At 40.9% G+C, this 15,759-nt stretch overlaps 1 protein-coding gene across 13 annotated transcripts; it reads left to right on the top strand.

Annotated features, from left to right (window-relative positions):
• The first annotated feature begins 5,352 nt into the window (after positions 1–5,352).
• LOC110985811 (carbohydrate sulfotransferase 13-like) lies at positions 5,353–13,025 on the top strand. Of its 13 annotated transcripts, none has more exons than XM_022247179.2 (7): positions 5,356–5,831; positions 7,792–7,837; positions 8,551–8,660; positions 10,288–10,408; positions 10,740–10,900; positions 11,104–11,292; positions 11,473–13,025. In XM_022247179.2, exons 3-7 carry the CDS (start codon positions 8,616–8,618, stop codon positions 12,163–12,165), a joined length of 1,209 nt encoding a protein of 402 aa, XP_022102871.1. In that variant the 5' UTR covers positions 5,356–5,831; positions 7,792–7,837; positions 8,551–8,615; the 3' UTR covers positions 12,166–13,025. The 13 variants fall into 13 exon arrangements, with proteins under 13 accessions (XP_087000312.1, XP_087000313.1, XP_022102871.1 ...); XM_087144183.1 differs by lacking the exon at positions 5,356–5,831 and adding an exon at positions 5,840–6,189; XM_087144181.1 differs by lacking the exon at positions 5,356–5,831 and adding an exon at positions 6,196–6,974.
• Positions 13,026–15,759: the final 2,734 nt, after the last annotated feature.

Genomic DNA, 15,759 nt, shown 5'->3' with positions numbered 1-15,759 from the left:
AATCACACTCCAAAAGCTGCTCCCATTGGTTGTCCGAAGCTCCCACTCCCCGATCATAGGGTTTCAAGAATGGAAAGTGACAAAATCAGTCTTTGTGGTCAATCGGAAGCTAATTAAGATTCCAGATTACAAGTGGCAAATAAGACATCAAAGGAATCGTGCCTCCATTAAAAACGGACGCTTGTCGGTTACTTATCACTTGTTCCAAGACATCACTGATATCAAATCTAGTCCTGTACGCAGTTTTCAACCACCATGCCTGTTCAAACTCGAAAACGGAGAAGTTCTGGGAAGCCTGTGCCACTGTTTCCCTGCATTACATGTAGAGAGGACATTACATCTTGGCGGCATGCTGTGTAAAAGTGTCATTTACCAAATGCTAAAATGTAAAAGTGGACAAAATAAAAATTTTCAAAAAGTTAATCACGCTCCTGGGGTTGGGTCCGAGTTGACTCAAAACCTTTCTGGGAGGGTAAATAGTGAGCATTGCGAATTTCGTTGCGTGTACTTTCAAAATGGAGTTTTTCAAAAAGCGTTTAAGGTTTTTGTATTTCAGTCGTCATATTTCGAAGAAAAACTGAATTCTGCACTTGGAATGGATAAATTTGGAAAGAATAATGGTTTGAGGTGTACGCAGCAGTGAATTATCGGTACCGCAGATCAACGTAAAGTTTGGAAGAAGGAACAGCAAGAAATGTGAGTCGCACTTTTTTAGTTTCAGAAAGTTTCTAAAGTTGTACTTTATAATTAATGCTTAGCTTTAAGCCTATATAGGCCCATTAAGAAATTGATGACAGTCTTCCTAGCCAATCAGGCTTTATAGGTCTATATGAATCTTTACTATCTCAAAGTTGGGACCGTCTGAAATTTCTTAATGAAGTGGTTTCAAAAACTGAATGACTAATTTGTCGTTTGTTTTCCTCAGATTTCACCGGAAAAATCTCCAGGACAACCATGATTTGTGTTTGTCGGATCTAAAGACGCACTGAACCCAAATCGTGTGACAGACGATGTGAGAGTGACAGAATTCTTCTTCGAGGCAGAGATGAAGTTACAAACAAGGGAAGTGAAAGTCAACGCAATGAACTTTGTCTACATAACAAACTTATTTGTTCTCAGTTAAAACTGACTTTTTATGCAGGAAAGTAGTTGTTAAATGTAAATCTTTAAGTCAGGTTGTGAACTCAATTTTTAAAGCTGATTAATAAGTGTCTGTTTTAAAAATGGTAGTAAGTTAGTTTGGTCGCTCATTTAAAACTGTACTCACTTTGTGCTCACAGAAAAGATTCTCACACAACAACTGACGAAAGCACATCCAGTGAAGGGTCTAGTCCACTAATTCAAGCCCCATTGAAAACAGTGTAAAATCAGCACCGTTCAAGGGCCCATTGCAATAGCATGCACGCCAACATCCCTGAGATTTCTGAAACACAAATGAAATTCTTGTCTGGTCACTTATCTTTCAATTTCTTTTCAATTTTTTGTGGTTAACCAATTAAATTTTTAATTATTCCCACAAAACAAAATCACCCCCCACAAAGTGATTTTTCCGAAGTCTGATTGTAGCCATTTTTCAAGTGGCAACCCTCAACTTTCTCGGGCACTTAGGACCATTTTTCAACCGTAGTTTTCAGCCCTTCTGCCCTCATATGAAAGCTCAAAGACCCAGGGAGTTGATTCTGGCGACGATTTACACAATCTCACCATTTTGGGGGCCAAACAATCTCCTTTTTTCAAAAAATACTGTGGAAGGGGCCACTTTTAATGCTAATGAGCTGGTCAGAAATTCTCACTTGAATTAGTGGTCTGCACCCCTATGGTTGTACTACACCAAATACACGCCCAAAGAAAAACGGTACAAAATCGGACCGAAATAGCGCCGCCTGTGACTCTCGTGAAGAGGTTGGCCTCCGTTTTTTCACTAGAAATTCAAGATTAGGGCCAGAAGATCACTTTTCGTTTCAATTTCATGGGGATAAGCCACGATTTTTTTTATTCGCCTTTGAACGAAGATACCCCCAAATAGCAGTAAAACTGAGCACTCATTTCCGAATGTAGCCGTCCGCCTCTATCCAAAATAGGTCTGCAATTTGGGGTTTCTTGTCAAAGAAATACCCCAACTGGAAACTGTCAGTCCCAAATTCGGGATTGATAGAAATAATTTGTTTGATGCCTCCTGATAATGGCCTGTATTATTTTAAAAATCCCGTGGGATCACAAAATATTCATAAGCTCGCACGCAGAAATACAACAATTTGGTGGAATGCACCCTATGGGTTATTGATGTCTGTGGCTACATCCATCAGTACCCGGTTAGGGAAATCTACGGAAGCCCCATATTGCCACCAAGTATATACTTTCAAAAATTGAGGTATTTTTCTAGGTTTGTTTTCCCAAGTAAATTTTTTTTTCACCTTCATTTTAACGAGATTTTTTTTCACAGGTCGTTTTTAGAGATAGATATTTTTCATTTCGTCCTAATGAAATCTAAATCTGTTTTTATTTTTTGAAACAATTCGTTTTGACGATTTTTCCCTTTGCTCGTTTTTCTGCGATGCATTTTTTCAAGTTTGTATGATGCGTACCACATGCCTAAAAGTACAGCTCCATGTTTTCTCAAACGAAAATAAAATAAAAAATAAATCAAGCTCCAAATGTTTAAACAAAGGTTTCACTTTCAGACCGTGGTCCAATATTGCTTGTACAAACTGAAAAACCGGCGATTTGTATGTTGTAAAAGTCTCTGCTTTGATTGAGAGTATTTCGTGGCGGGTGGAATGGTTGATTTGTAAAAATAAGGAAGATGGAATCCACTAGCAGGACTGTCAGCTTGTATCACTGAAAGTATTGGACAGGGCCTTCCAAATCGCTCTATTTGCAATGGAGTGCATGAGGGGCCGGGGGTTGGGCCATCATGGCTGTTTTAGGGGTGATCATCTCCAGAGCAAAAAATCTTCCCAAATTATCTGTTCAACCAATAAAAATTGGAAGGAAAATGAAAGTTGAGGAAATGGGCTTTGTGAAGCATGTCGAGCACCTACAGAAACTCAGGCTTATTTTCCTTGATTTTTTTGAAGGGGCATTTATCACTGTTGTCTCCGGCAGCTTATTTATTGGTCTGCAACCTGAACGCACGGTCAGGTACCAGAAACCTGACAACCAGGCAGAAGAATTAGACCAAGAAAGTCAGTTCACTCTCATTTAATATACTAGTTAGTTCAAGCTGCAAACTCGAATTGCTTTGGAGTATATACTGATGCAACACAGACCAACTCTTTCTTAAATAGATCAATTATTGACTGGAACTACCTCGACATTTTTGTTCAAGCGGAGCTCGGTTGAGAAGTTCAACCTCCCCAGTCACCGGCCAAACTCTACGTAAAGCAGCATGCAACACCCACCCTCTCTCTATCTGGTGTCTGCAACGTATTGTCACAGAGCAAAACTTGAAAACCGTGGGCACTTCTCGAATTTTACCAATGATGGACCAGTCACAATAACCAATTGTACGGAAGCGTATAAGGGCCACTTGCAATTTTTTTGAGCTCCTATCTCCCCGCGGTGGCTCATTATCTCACCGCGAAGACTGAGTTAGATCGTTGAATGTCTATTTCGCCGCGGCGAGTTATACTATCTCGCAGCGGTGTGAAATTGGAATCCCGCCGCAGCAAATATCATTCAGTATCTTCATAAATCCTATTCAGTGTGTGGTCATTCTCAGATGTATCTGTAAGTGGCAGTTTAGAAAATCCCTTTAAACACCACCCATATGAATACTGAAGGCCCAGTCTACTCTGGATGTTGTCCTCCCATAAATCAATTGGACGCTAGAGGTCAGCTGGCCAGTCCTCAAGGTGGTCTATGAATATACTTAGTAAAACCATTTTCCAGTTGGGGCAACACTACATATTATCAGCATGTCAAGCCCTCATCTACTGGTACACTACGAGATTTCGATGTAATTTTTGCCAGTACCTTTCCACTTAATAATCTTACAATGCACATATGGAGCTGCCGTTTTGAGTATATGTACTGCATAAAGGCTAGACAATAGGCGTAAACGTTTTCAGGGTGATTTGGAGCCTGAATAACACCAATGCTTCAAACATCAGTAGAATACATACACGCGTTAATTCGACACAGACCGCGCTTAGCGGAGGGTGCCGAGACGAGCAAAACAACGTATGTTTCGTCAAATGCTCATTATTTTGATGTTCATGTTAACAATTGAATACTGGTCACAACTTAACCTAACCCTAACCCTAACCCTAACCCTAACCCTAACCCTAACCAAAATATTTCCTCCCACTGATCACAGGTACTAACCCAATGCTATCATGTTCTGCACATCTGTGCTTCCTTCACAAAAGGTTTTCTTTTCGGAAACACTGCGGAACTTGGTCTCAAGCACCTTTACTGAAAGTTCGCAGAAAGCGTGGGGGGCAAGGAGCGAAAGAAAGAAAAATGAGGGATGGAGATTTGCTCGAACATATCTTAGAATTGATCCCCCACTGTTGATGGTTTGTTCTGACCCCCAGTTGGGGCGCAGGGGGGGGGTGACGCGTGCAGCTTACGGTGCGCTATGTAAAATGACCTCATAAACATGTTTCTACCCACATTCTCAGGACTACTAGGAATTGCGCCTCTCCTAGATTTTTCAAAAAAGACCCAAAAATTAATGTGATCGCACGCTCGTTCGTGCACGCTTGTCCACCTTCCAACCGAGAGGCAGGAAAGAGCATTAATTCTTGTCATTCTGTGTCTGAGTATGTTAGGCGTTTGGAAGGAAGACTTACAACTCCCACAAGACTTTCCAACTTTGGAGCTCTGATCTGGGTGACAAAGCTTATACTTTCAGCATTCCGCTGGCATCTCAGTACTGCACAGCTTTTTGTGTCACCCACTTTTAACCCCTGGTCTTTGCTATAACCGCTTTGAATCATAATCATGCTTTTAGGAGCGAGTGTTGTCTGAATTACTTCAAAATTGGGGTGCAAATTGTTGAGACTGTCATGGTAAGAATTGGCATTCTAATAGAGATCACTTGTGTCATACATGTACTAATAAAGATCACTTGTGTCATACAATAGCTCTATGGTCATACTAATAAAGATCACTTGTGTATTTTTACAGACCAACTAACAGGGTCTCCCTTCCCCAATGATATTCTTTGCTTTGTTTACCATTTTACGTAAAAATTGTCGGAAAACTTTACTTCCAAACTGTTTCAAACTCTAGCCCAGATATTCAAGTTTCATAGATTTAGGCCTTAAACTCTACGTGTCGATATCAGTGATCCAGGTGATCTGCCGCGTGATCTCCAGGATCTAGTAGTATTAGTATGAGGTACACGGTGACACAAAACTTGTAGTGGAAGGGGCCGGCCGTTCATGCTGTTGCCATGCCTTGCAGTCCCAGGTCCATGATCCCCTTCGAACTCTATAGAGTTTCTTCAAGATAGTTTATTTATTCGATGGACAGAGACCTGTTTGGTTTATGCAACCGACGCAACGGGAAGTAGAACACATGACCATCAGTGACCTGCGGGTGGAACACACTGATAAATTTGTGCAGTTTCAAATGGCGAGACCTCACAGGCACATTGCACATGTACACGTACAGTACTTGTACACGTACATGTAAAGCACATGTGCATATACACGTACATGTACGCCTTGCAACGTGTCGGTTCGAAGGCCACTGGCTTGTGTGCACTGTGTACAGACGGACGTCGAATGGGAGCTTCCATTATCAACTAGTGTCAACATTCAATAGTCTCCAATGATTTGTCGCACTCGGTATTTTAAAAAATGACCGAATCGGATGATATGGTGAGTAAAGGTGAAGGCCATGAGTCACGAATCAGACACGTTTGTCTATTTTTATTAGAGTAAGGTGCATGTAGTGATACTAGTATACTGTTCTGAGTGTCACATTTAAAGGAACCGCGATGTGACCCTCTGTCGCCAGTACCTAGCCGACTTCCAGTAACTAGTCGAGTACTCGACGTACGTCACTGTTGTGGAATTGTCGTTTTGCAGATACCATAATTGTTCATATTCACAGGGAGACCTTTCCTATAAAATGTTTCTATGTTCATCATTTAAAATCATGGAGGTTTTCTTACCTCCATGGTTAAAGTACTCTGAAAGCTGACAGTGCTAATAACACGTTTACCACCCGTACATGGTAAGTGAATGTTTATAGCCATTGTGTACTTCACCGTTGTTTCCTTGTTCGTGTTCTTTAAATTAGAGCGACCTTGCTGAGTATATATGAAATTCTTCCTCTTTGTTTAATCGCTGTATTTTGTCACACACTAGTCCCTCAGGTTGAACTCAATCCTAGGTGAACCCTGGGCTTCTGCATTGTTGTGTATCTTCCAACCCTTCATTCCACCTTGTGTTAAACCTTGCTTATTTCACTCAACCTTGAGATAAACTCAGTCGATTTACACTTGTACTGCGGAATCAACCCGGTGCAAGTACTTATTTTTAGACCGTCAGGCGTAAAGTCATTTGTTCCAGAAGTTGTTTTTGAAAAATCACTTTAACAGCTTACATTTTACTTCTATTACTGGAAGTCTGCGGTTACCAGCTTGCAATTTTTGGAACTTAATAAAAAAGGTAACACTACAGTACATGAGAAAAAAAAAAGAAAAAAAAACAACAATGTGGATAATTATAATGTTTCAGGCGTCTACAATCTAAATGCAAATAAATTTGTGTTGAAGTGTACACCATACAATGACCTTTATGCAAGAAATGTCCACAGCCTCAACACAAAACACCACCGTTTTCCAACCCGGAGGGCCAAGATTTCCAACCCGGGGTTAAAAATCTCACCCCTTTGTCTAACAGAAAAGCAGCGTTGAGGTCAACCTGGGGAAAAATCAATCTTGTGGTGAATCGGGGCCCCGGGCTGCCCCTTCGTCATCCCCGATAATATTTTCTAGGGAAAAGGCCAGGAATAATGTAAGTTGCGTGCTAAAGTACAAAATTTTCAACTATCTGTATCTTTTTTTAACGAGACTTGCTATATTTGCAAAATGCTTTACTATTTCTGGACAGGATACCGCACAAGATCGATCCTACCCGATACAGTGATCAACCTGATTTTAACGATCAACTCGTGCTCATAAAACATGCTTTTTTTTGGGGGGGGGGCTATCACGATACAGGTGTACAATCATGCAGCATCTTACACCAGAATGGCATGTTGGCCTTACTATTGTTTTCCCTTTTTGAGTGATTTTTTGTCGTTGAGAAGTTCGAAAAGTCACCACAATCCCCTTTAATTTTTTGCTTGCAACGAAACAGTGTGGGGGAAAGCAGGTAACCCCCACTTTTTTGGGGGGGGGTATTGCATAATCACCCCCCTTTTCGTGGTGAGATAAACATTACGGGGAACTGCGAAGAATTTCGAACTTCCCAACAACCGCGCTGTAGCGTATTTAATCGCGCTCAAAAGGGAGAACAATATAGAGTCATAAATACCGTTCTGTAAGATAAACAGGTCTGTAATGCATATTACAGATCTGCATGATGAACATCGCCCTCAAATGTTATTTGGTGTCATTTTACCACCATTCGCTTTTCTAGCATGGCCAAGCATGTCATCCCCCAACCATTCCCCATCCCCATCTCCCCAACCTCCGGGTAAGATTTACGTCACTGGTGGGCATTGTTTCAGAAATAAGCTGATTCCACACAGTTGCTATCAAAAGCTGGACCCTGCAAGTATAAAGCTCAAGACACTGGTAAACTTCTTTTTGTTTTTTGTTTACATCAGGTTTGCTTAATGCTGACCTTTATTTGGAATCCTCGTGAGATCATAAGTAAGTTGGAGACCTAACGTCTACAATGCAGTAATATGGGGGTTTGCTCAGAAAACAGTGAAGTAGATTTTTTTTTTGGGGGGGGGACAAAAAACAAAATCGTTGGTTTTCTGGGAAACTGGGCAAGTCCAATGTTTTAAAAGCAATATTTTATCTTGACAACAAATCCGTGATATCAGTCACTCTTGGGCTAATACCGGACTATATTAATAGTCGAAGTCAGAATTTTGAGTAATTTCAATGGAATCTAAATTAGTCTGATTTCTCAAGGCATTCACTTGACTAAGTCTGAATTTCAACGCAGCCTGTCTCCAGTTTTACGACCGCCTATGCGTGAATTATAGTTTCATACATGTACACATGTCCAGATTCAGACGCAGTATGGTAAGAGGTTGAAGGTCAGTTGGAGCAGCACGTCGATTCAACTTCGAGGTTGAAAATAGCTATGAAAACCATCTGTTCCTTCTGCATTTCCAAATTATTGTGTGAAATGCGAAGTCCATCTGAAACTACATGTGTACTTCACTGCGGCTCTGTTAGGCAACTGAGAGCAACTTTAAGATTTTAGAAAATCTTTGCATGCGTTATGTTGTACCTGGGCGCTATTGTAACCGAATACTCAACGGAAAGTGGGTGGTATGCAGTGCAACGTTACTCAAGGCAAAAACCGCTCGGTATGCTCTTTGATTTTCAAAAACCACCTCTCCACGCAGCACCCCGCGGATAGTATTACAGTCGAAGGCACGACGAGGAAGCGTTTAACCATCTCAGTCGGTCTATGACGTCATACCTACAGACCATTGATTGGCCACAACACGGTGAGGTATGATTTTTATAAGTCGTTCATGTTTCAATATACATGTACCACTTATCGCTCACCTTCCTATCGGGCTGTTCGTTTGCTCTTTGCAAACTTGATTAACAAAATCAAGCATAAAGCAAAAGCAAAGCTATATAAACCACAACAAAAACTGAAATTCAAAAAGTATGAGCCACGGTCGACGTTTCCAACCTGTTGGCAAAAGGTTTTTTTATCGATTTTTAAAACTTTATAGAAAGAGTTTTTCAACTCTTTCGTCAATAATATAAAAATTAATCTGTTGTGATAAGTTGCAATCAATCCTGCATGCATATCGTCCATACAGCGACGGAAAACGAGGCTTTAAAAATTAGAGTTTTCACGACGAAGTGGATACCTAGAGAGGGCCAGGAGTAGAAAGCATTGTGTGTGTGGTGTCTTGTGTCTAAGGTAGGACACATAACACACACATAAGACGACGTTAAAATTACTTAAGCATCTCTTTCTGACTCCCCGATTGTTTTGGGAAAGCTTTGAATTTTACCAATGCGATACAATACACAGAGGCTACAGCCTCTGTATATTGGTGTTTACTTATTTTTAGCGCGTAACTTCCCTGCCCCTTTTTTCATACTCGTCAACTGACCCAACAAAACGCTCCCCACTTGCTTTACAGCTTAGCGAGGGAAGTACATGTACATGTATTTACATGTAGCTGCCCTCCATGGGTCAGTGACTACCGTGAATGCTACCATCGTGAATGTCCTCCTTCTGCTCTCGGTGGTACCACGGAGCTATGTCAGTATGTGGATGATTTGGTAGCACAAAATTGTGTGCTCAGCATCGCATGAACTAAGGCGGATGGCTGTGTGCATTTGTACAATGTACATGTATGTGCTTCCAAGTTTTATGTTTGTTGTACACTCGTGTAAAGATTTCACTCTAGTGGTTTCAGAAATTTCACGTACATTCACTTTTTCGAAACACCCGTCAAAAAAGAATGACACAGACTACAGAGCAAGTGCGGGAAGTGGTAAGTATTCGGTTTTGTGAATTTGGAGGATAACAGTCCACTCTAAGAAAAGACCACAATGCAGGACTACCCAACTCGCGGACAAAGGCCCAAGGTGTTTTCACGCAACAGCGGCACTGTAAGTCTCAGTTGTGTCGTATTATACACAGGCGAATCTGTCTGACTGTGGAGCGGTGTGACCAAATGCTGTCACCGTTGTTCATTTGGCAAGGTGCACCTATTGTACATGGCGGTAGGAACTGTAAATTTGTAAAGAGCCGCTTTCCCGTGAATGGCGTAATACTTCCCACAATAAAAGGGACTGATGGAAATATCCATGGAAATACCTCTGGATTGACCCAAAAGCCATCACCGGGGTCAGGTTTTGTTAGTCCAATTAAAACGTGCTTATAAAGGATCGCAGGGTTATTACTTGTGACTTTCATTGTGCAAGGTTTACATATACAGACTTCTTTCAAATCTCGAAATTCTCGTTTCTGATAGTGGTTAAACAATAAGTATTTGGTCAGAATTTAATCATGACCGACTAAAGGCTTTACTAGGCAAGTGCGCTTACATCAGTTAATTGACATAAATTTCAAACTGTTATAACCAAGTTGCTTTTTTCCCCTTTTTTAGGTATCGATAAAACTGCTGAATCGTCTTCCCCGTTTTACGTATCGCCGACTTATGGTGATCTTCTCTTCTATATGTTTGGTGCTTATATTATTTCTCTGTCTCCTGGACACGTATCAGCACGGTAGGTATAATATATGGTAAACATAACACTTATATTATTTCTCTGTCTCCTGGACACGTATCAGCACGGTAGGTATAATATATGGTAAACATAACACTTAAAGCAAATGTTACCCTGCATCCCTCAGTTTTCCTTCCCATTTTCCTTTCCAAATGGGGAAACACACATATGTGTTCCGAAAGTCCTTTAACCCCAATCCACTCCAAGACTTTTTAACAAAAGAAATTGTCCCCTAAACCCTTGCCGGCCAGGCTGTCCCTTCCTGCGTATTGCAATGCATGTAGTTTTAAAGTCACAGCCATGTTTATTTTATGTCTTCATTTTAACACAGAAATATCTCACGGTAAAGCTCAGAGGATATCTCTAAACTGGAGGTTGCGAGGGGAATCTCGCCAACCAACGACTCGATCGCACCAGGAAGAATTCAAAAATACTTACATTAAGCACCAGTACGAGGACTGGCTCCATTCACAGAAACAATCTAGTAATGAGGTAACAATTAATTTAATCAAAAAAAGTACGAACGGAAAGGGTTTTGGTACTTATAATGTCTTTCTTTATAATCATGATGCAAGATTATAACTAACTTTTATATAAGGTGATTTTTCCTGTTGTAACTCGCAGGATCCCTTTCAAGTTTTAACAGAAGTGACAAAGAAGTACTTGGAGTTTCATTTTTGTGTATTTTAACGAAGAGTTTTGACCTACGGCCGGACAGTAGTTTTATGCAACAACAAGCTGTTGTTCAACGCAAACGCAAGAGGACACTACAGGATGTGTGCAGAAAACATCCCCAGTTGACCGATGTACAGTTAACAAGTAGAAACACACGTCTGCTCTTCGCCACGGACAAAACCAGGTTGCTTTACTGCGCTGTTCCAAAGGTAGCGGGTACAATATAGTCTAATTAAACACCTCTACACATATTTTATTTGAACCTGTGCATGGACAGTCATTCTAAATTGAAAGAATACATTTTTGTGCAGTCTTCCTCATGCAAAACTCCTCCGATTTGTGCACAAAAGCTTATCAAATTACAAACCAGTTTGTTCATCTTTTGATAGGCTGGTTGTACCAACTGGAAGAAAGTTCTTATGGTCTTGGAAGGTCATCAGAAACATGTATGGAACATCACCGGTTATGAAGCTCACCAACATAATCATATCAGAAATTTGTCATCCATGCGTCCGCGAGATCGAGAATATATCCTTGAGACTTATCCAAAGTTTATGTATGTCCGCGATCCTTTCGTCCGCTTGATATCAGCTTATCGCAATAAAATTGCCCGAGACATTTCACACCAGGGAAAAGTTTTCAGAGGTTACGCACGAAGGATTGTGAGCAAGTACCGAAAGGGGGCGCTCCTTCACGAGCTGGAGGCAGAAGGGAATTATAACGTCACATGGGATGAGTGGATAAGCTATTTAACAGATCCTTCCGAGTTAAACGGATTTAACCAGCACTGGATGGAATTCTATAAATTGTGCTTTCCGTGTAGAATTTATTATGATTTCATTGGAAATCTTGAAACTGCTTCAACGGATTCAGCATACATGCTAGCTGTTTTAGGACTAGATAGAGTGTCATACCCCTCATCCGTTGCGACCGGGAGCAAGGTGTTCTACGATCAATATTTTGCTAATATCAGCAAGGAAAATCTTTCCAAACTGTGGAAGATTTACAAACTGGATTTTAAACTCTTTGGTTTTTCAAGGCCCTCAGTATTGGATACACTAGACATCAGTGACCACATGTAATTCCAATTATTCTTGTTTTGTAGAGAGAAGCGTTGAGGTTGAGTCCACAGTCTTTCTAGACTTTTTACGCACATTGCAATTAATTAAGAGCCTAACAACAGTCTTTCTGTGGTCAAAACTCAAACTGATTTTGCCTATAGAGGGATTTCACATTAGCTCCATCTGCGCATATCCGCATCGAAACCGAGGCTCCCTGTGTTAAACTTTTTCGCGCGAGCCCGCGGAGTCGCCACAGTACATGTAGTATCCAGTTCGTAAGTGTGGCGCCACTTAAGTTTAAATTTCGCCCCCTGCACAAGATACACGACCATCGCCGGTACGTTAGTTATTTTTTCTTTTGATGTTATGTGTTGAGTCATCCTGAAAGACTCTTCCACAAAAATTTGAAGCCTAGAAAGTCTTAATTTAACATACCTTTATGTAATTTGTATCTTGAATCCTTACTTTCCATCGTCTGATCGTATTAAGAATTGAAGCTAACACATACAGCCTCGTTTTCAAACGTGGAAAAGCGCAGATCGACGCTAAAAGCGCCGTATTGGGATCCCTCTGTTGATAGTGAACTGATACTTCGTTAGTATATTGTGCAGCAGGTACCAAGAGTCTTTTGAAAAAACAAGAGATAACCTCAAAATACCTCTGTAACAGCGTACTCTACAAGATTCATATTACCCTTTAGGCCTAGTGCAAGGGTGCTCGTCCCTTTTTAAAATTTTGGATGATTTTTATAAATAAGGACGCAAAATGAACACTCCTGATGATAATACACTGTAAAAAAGCATTGCATAAATCGAGGGAAAGAATTTGAAAGTTTGTGACAAATGAAAACGAATACCATAAACCACGTTTATGTCTTCAAATTTTATTGAGTCCAATTTTGATGACACAGTACTTAAAATGATACACTAATACGAGAAACGAAATTTGACTTTCAAGTACAAAAACAAATGGGAACGCACAGGCTCAAACAAGTTCCAATTTGTTCTAACGAGTAATTTCAGACGTCAGTTTTACTCTCAGTGAATACTTACAAAACTATACTTTCGTCTTCAGCCGGTTTACAAAAAGAAAAAAAACATGTAGTATATTATTCTTTCACAGGAGTTATTATGACGACTTCTGGGATCTACCACGTTATTTGCCTCTAGTTCACAAACCTGTACTGTAACGTATACCCTCACTATGAAAGAAGCAAGTCACAGACTTGGACAACCGTGGACAAAATTCATGTACAAGAGCTTAGCACTTAAAACTTATCAACTGTAAAAGTCATCTTTAAAGCACCCTAAAAGAAAAAAAAATTAAATTATCAAGTATATGTAAAATTGCAAAAGTTAATGCTCGTTACAAATTTGGTAAGAGAAGAATTACGGTTATTTCCAGTGGCTGCTTGAGGTAGGCCTGTACATTTTCGGGTACTTTTGGAACTGGGTAAACCCGTTCCGCCCTTAGTAAAAAAAACATAAATTGTTAGTATAACACCGCTAAAGTCACACTATTTAACGACTCACAAATATAAAAAACGGAGCAACTCGTGGGGACATGGGGCACACAGGTGCACAGTGAATACGTGTTGTGATCTTGGGCAAGTAACTTCACTGGCAAATGCTCTAACTTACTGAACGCCTTAGGCTGTGTCCGAAACCGGCTTCCCCAGCTACAGCTACGTCTATCATAATGCGCGATTCTGCGTATTTCCTTCCAGAGGAATAAAGACCTAGACCCAGCACTAGACATCAGATTCAGCCTAATCTATTATCATTAATGGCAAAACCATGGGAGAAACCTCAAAAACCTCGTCCCAGTATCGAAGGCTAAACCGCATTTTTTTCGCAACGTGCATGTCTGGAATGCCCGCTCGCTCCGGAATAAAACTCATATTTTTGTTTAATGAGTAATTGAAAATGGTGCTGACGCCATATTCGTAACAGAAACCTGGTTTACAGGAGGTAATGCGGTGGTAATCGGCGAATGTACTCCTCCTGGCTATGAGTTTCTGACTGTTCCTCGGAAGGATATTAATTATGGTGGTGGCATTGGTGTCCTATTTAAGACACCCCCAATCTTCACATTATTCCGTCTGTCTTCGAAACTCGTAACTTCGAACATGTATGTGTCAAGAATAAGTCAAAATCGCTCCAGTTTGTTGCCGTATATCGCCATCCGCCATCATCAAACAACAGCCTTAAGACCTCGGAATTTCTAGATGAATTCGAGCTGTTTCTTGATGAACTTTCTATAGTTCCTCACCAGTTGGTCGTACTTGGTGATTTTAATCTGCATATTGATGCACCTGAAAAACCGGATGTCAGGCGTTTCATGTCGATTGTTGATGCCCTTGGTTTCTGTCAGCATACCACTGGACCCACCCATATTATGGACATACTCTAGATTTAATTATTTCCCGTGCAGATGATGACATTGTTCAGGCATTATGCATTCACCCACATCTGCTCTCTGATCATTATATCATTGAGTGCAGAAACCCTCTCCCATGACGGTCATCAAAACATCTCGAGAATATGGAAAGATGGATCCAAATCTATTTAGAAATCATCTTGACGAGCGCCTTCCCGGGACTGCACTTGATGAAGACCCAAGCTTACTTGCTAAGGTATATGAATCCATCACCAAAGCCGTGCTTGATGACAAATGTCCAGTCACCACTAGGGTTCGTGTCGCGAAATCTCGGCTACTGTGGTGCAACAACGACATCCATGAAGCTAGGCGAGCCCGTAGACGGCTGGAACGCAAGTGGCGCATAAGTCGATCGGATGCTGACTTCAATGTATTGGTTACCGAGAAGGACAGGGTGTGCAAGCTGACTGAGGACGTCAAGACTGCCTACTTTTCAAGAATACTTTCGGAGGCAAATCCAAAGGACACGTTTTCCACAATCAACGGTCTCTTGAACACTTCTACCAGAACACTTCCAGTTTGTGACTCTGACATTGAACTTGCTAATAATTTTCTGTCATTTTTTGTTGACAAAGTCGAGCGAATCAGGGCGAAAATTACCTCTGAAACCGCCTTACCACTAACCGTCACTGAACATTGTCAATATGACGGTCAATTAGATCCAGGTAAAATAATGTTAGAGTTTGCTCCTCTCTCTCAGTCAGAGGTTGAACAACTTATAAAGCAACTTCTAAGCAAATTTGCTCACTGGACACAGTTCAAAGTATCAAAGAAGGTCTGCCCAGTGTGTTGCCTATCATTTCGAAAATTGTCAATGCTTCGTTAGTATCTGGGGTTTTCCCAGATACCCTCAAAGAGTCTGTAATCGCCCCTGTACTTAAGAAACCTACTCTTGATCCCAATGCTCTTCAGAGTTATCGCCCGGTCTCTAATATTAAATGTATCGTGAAGATAGTCGAGAAGGCTGTAGCAGGTCAGGTGATTACACACGTCAAAAATCTTGGGGAGAAATTCCAATCTGCTTACAAAACACATCACAGTACAGAGACGGCCTTGCTCGAGGTAAAAAGTGACATTCTCCAGTCTCTTGACCGTAAGAACGCTGTCTTTTTGTTCTTACTCGTCATGTCTGCAGCCTTTGATGCAGTTGACCATCAAATCCTCGTTGACAGGCTT

Source organism: Acanthaster planci, linkage group LG12, assembly GCF_054643075.1.
Source record: "Acanthaster planci isolate LZ-2023a linkage group LG12, COTS_SCS, whole genome shotgun sequence".
NCBI lineage: Eukaryota > Metazoa > Echinodermata > Asteroidea > Valvatida > Acanthasteridae > Acanthaster > Acanthaster planci.
Note: the sequence above shows the minus strand (reverse complement) of the source record. Positions and strands in the feature narration are given on the sequence as shown.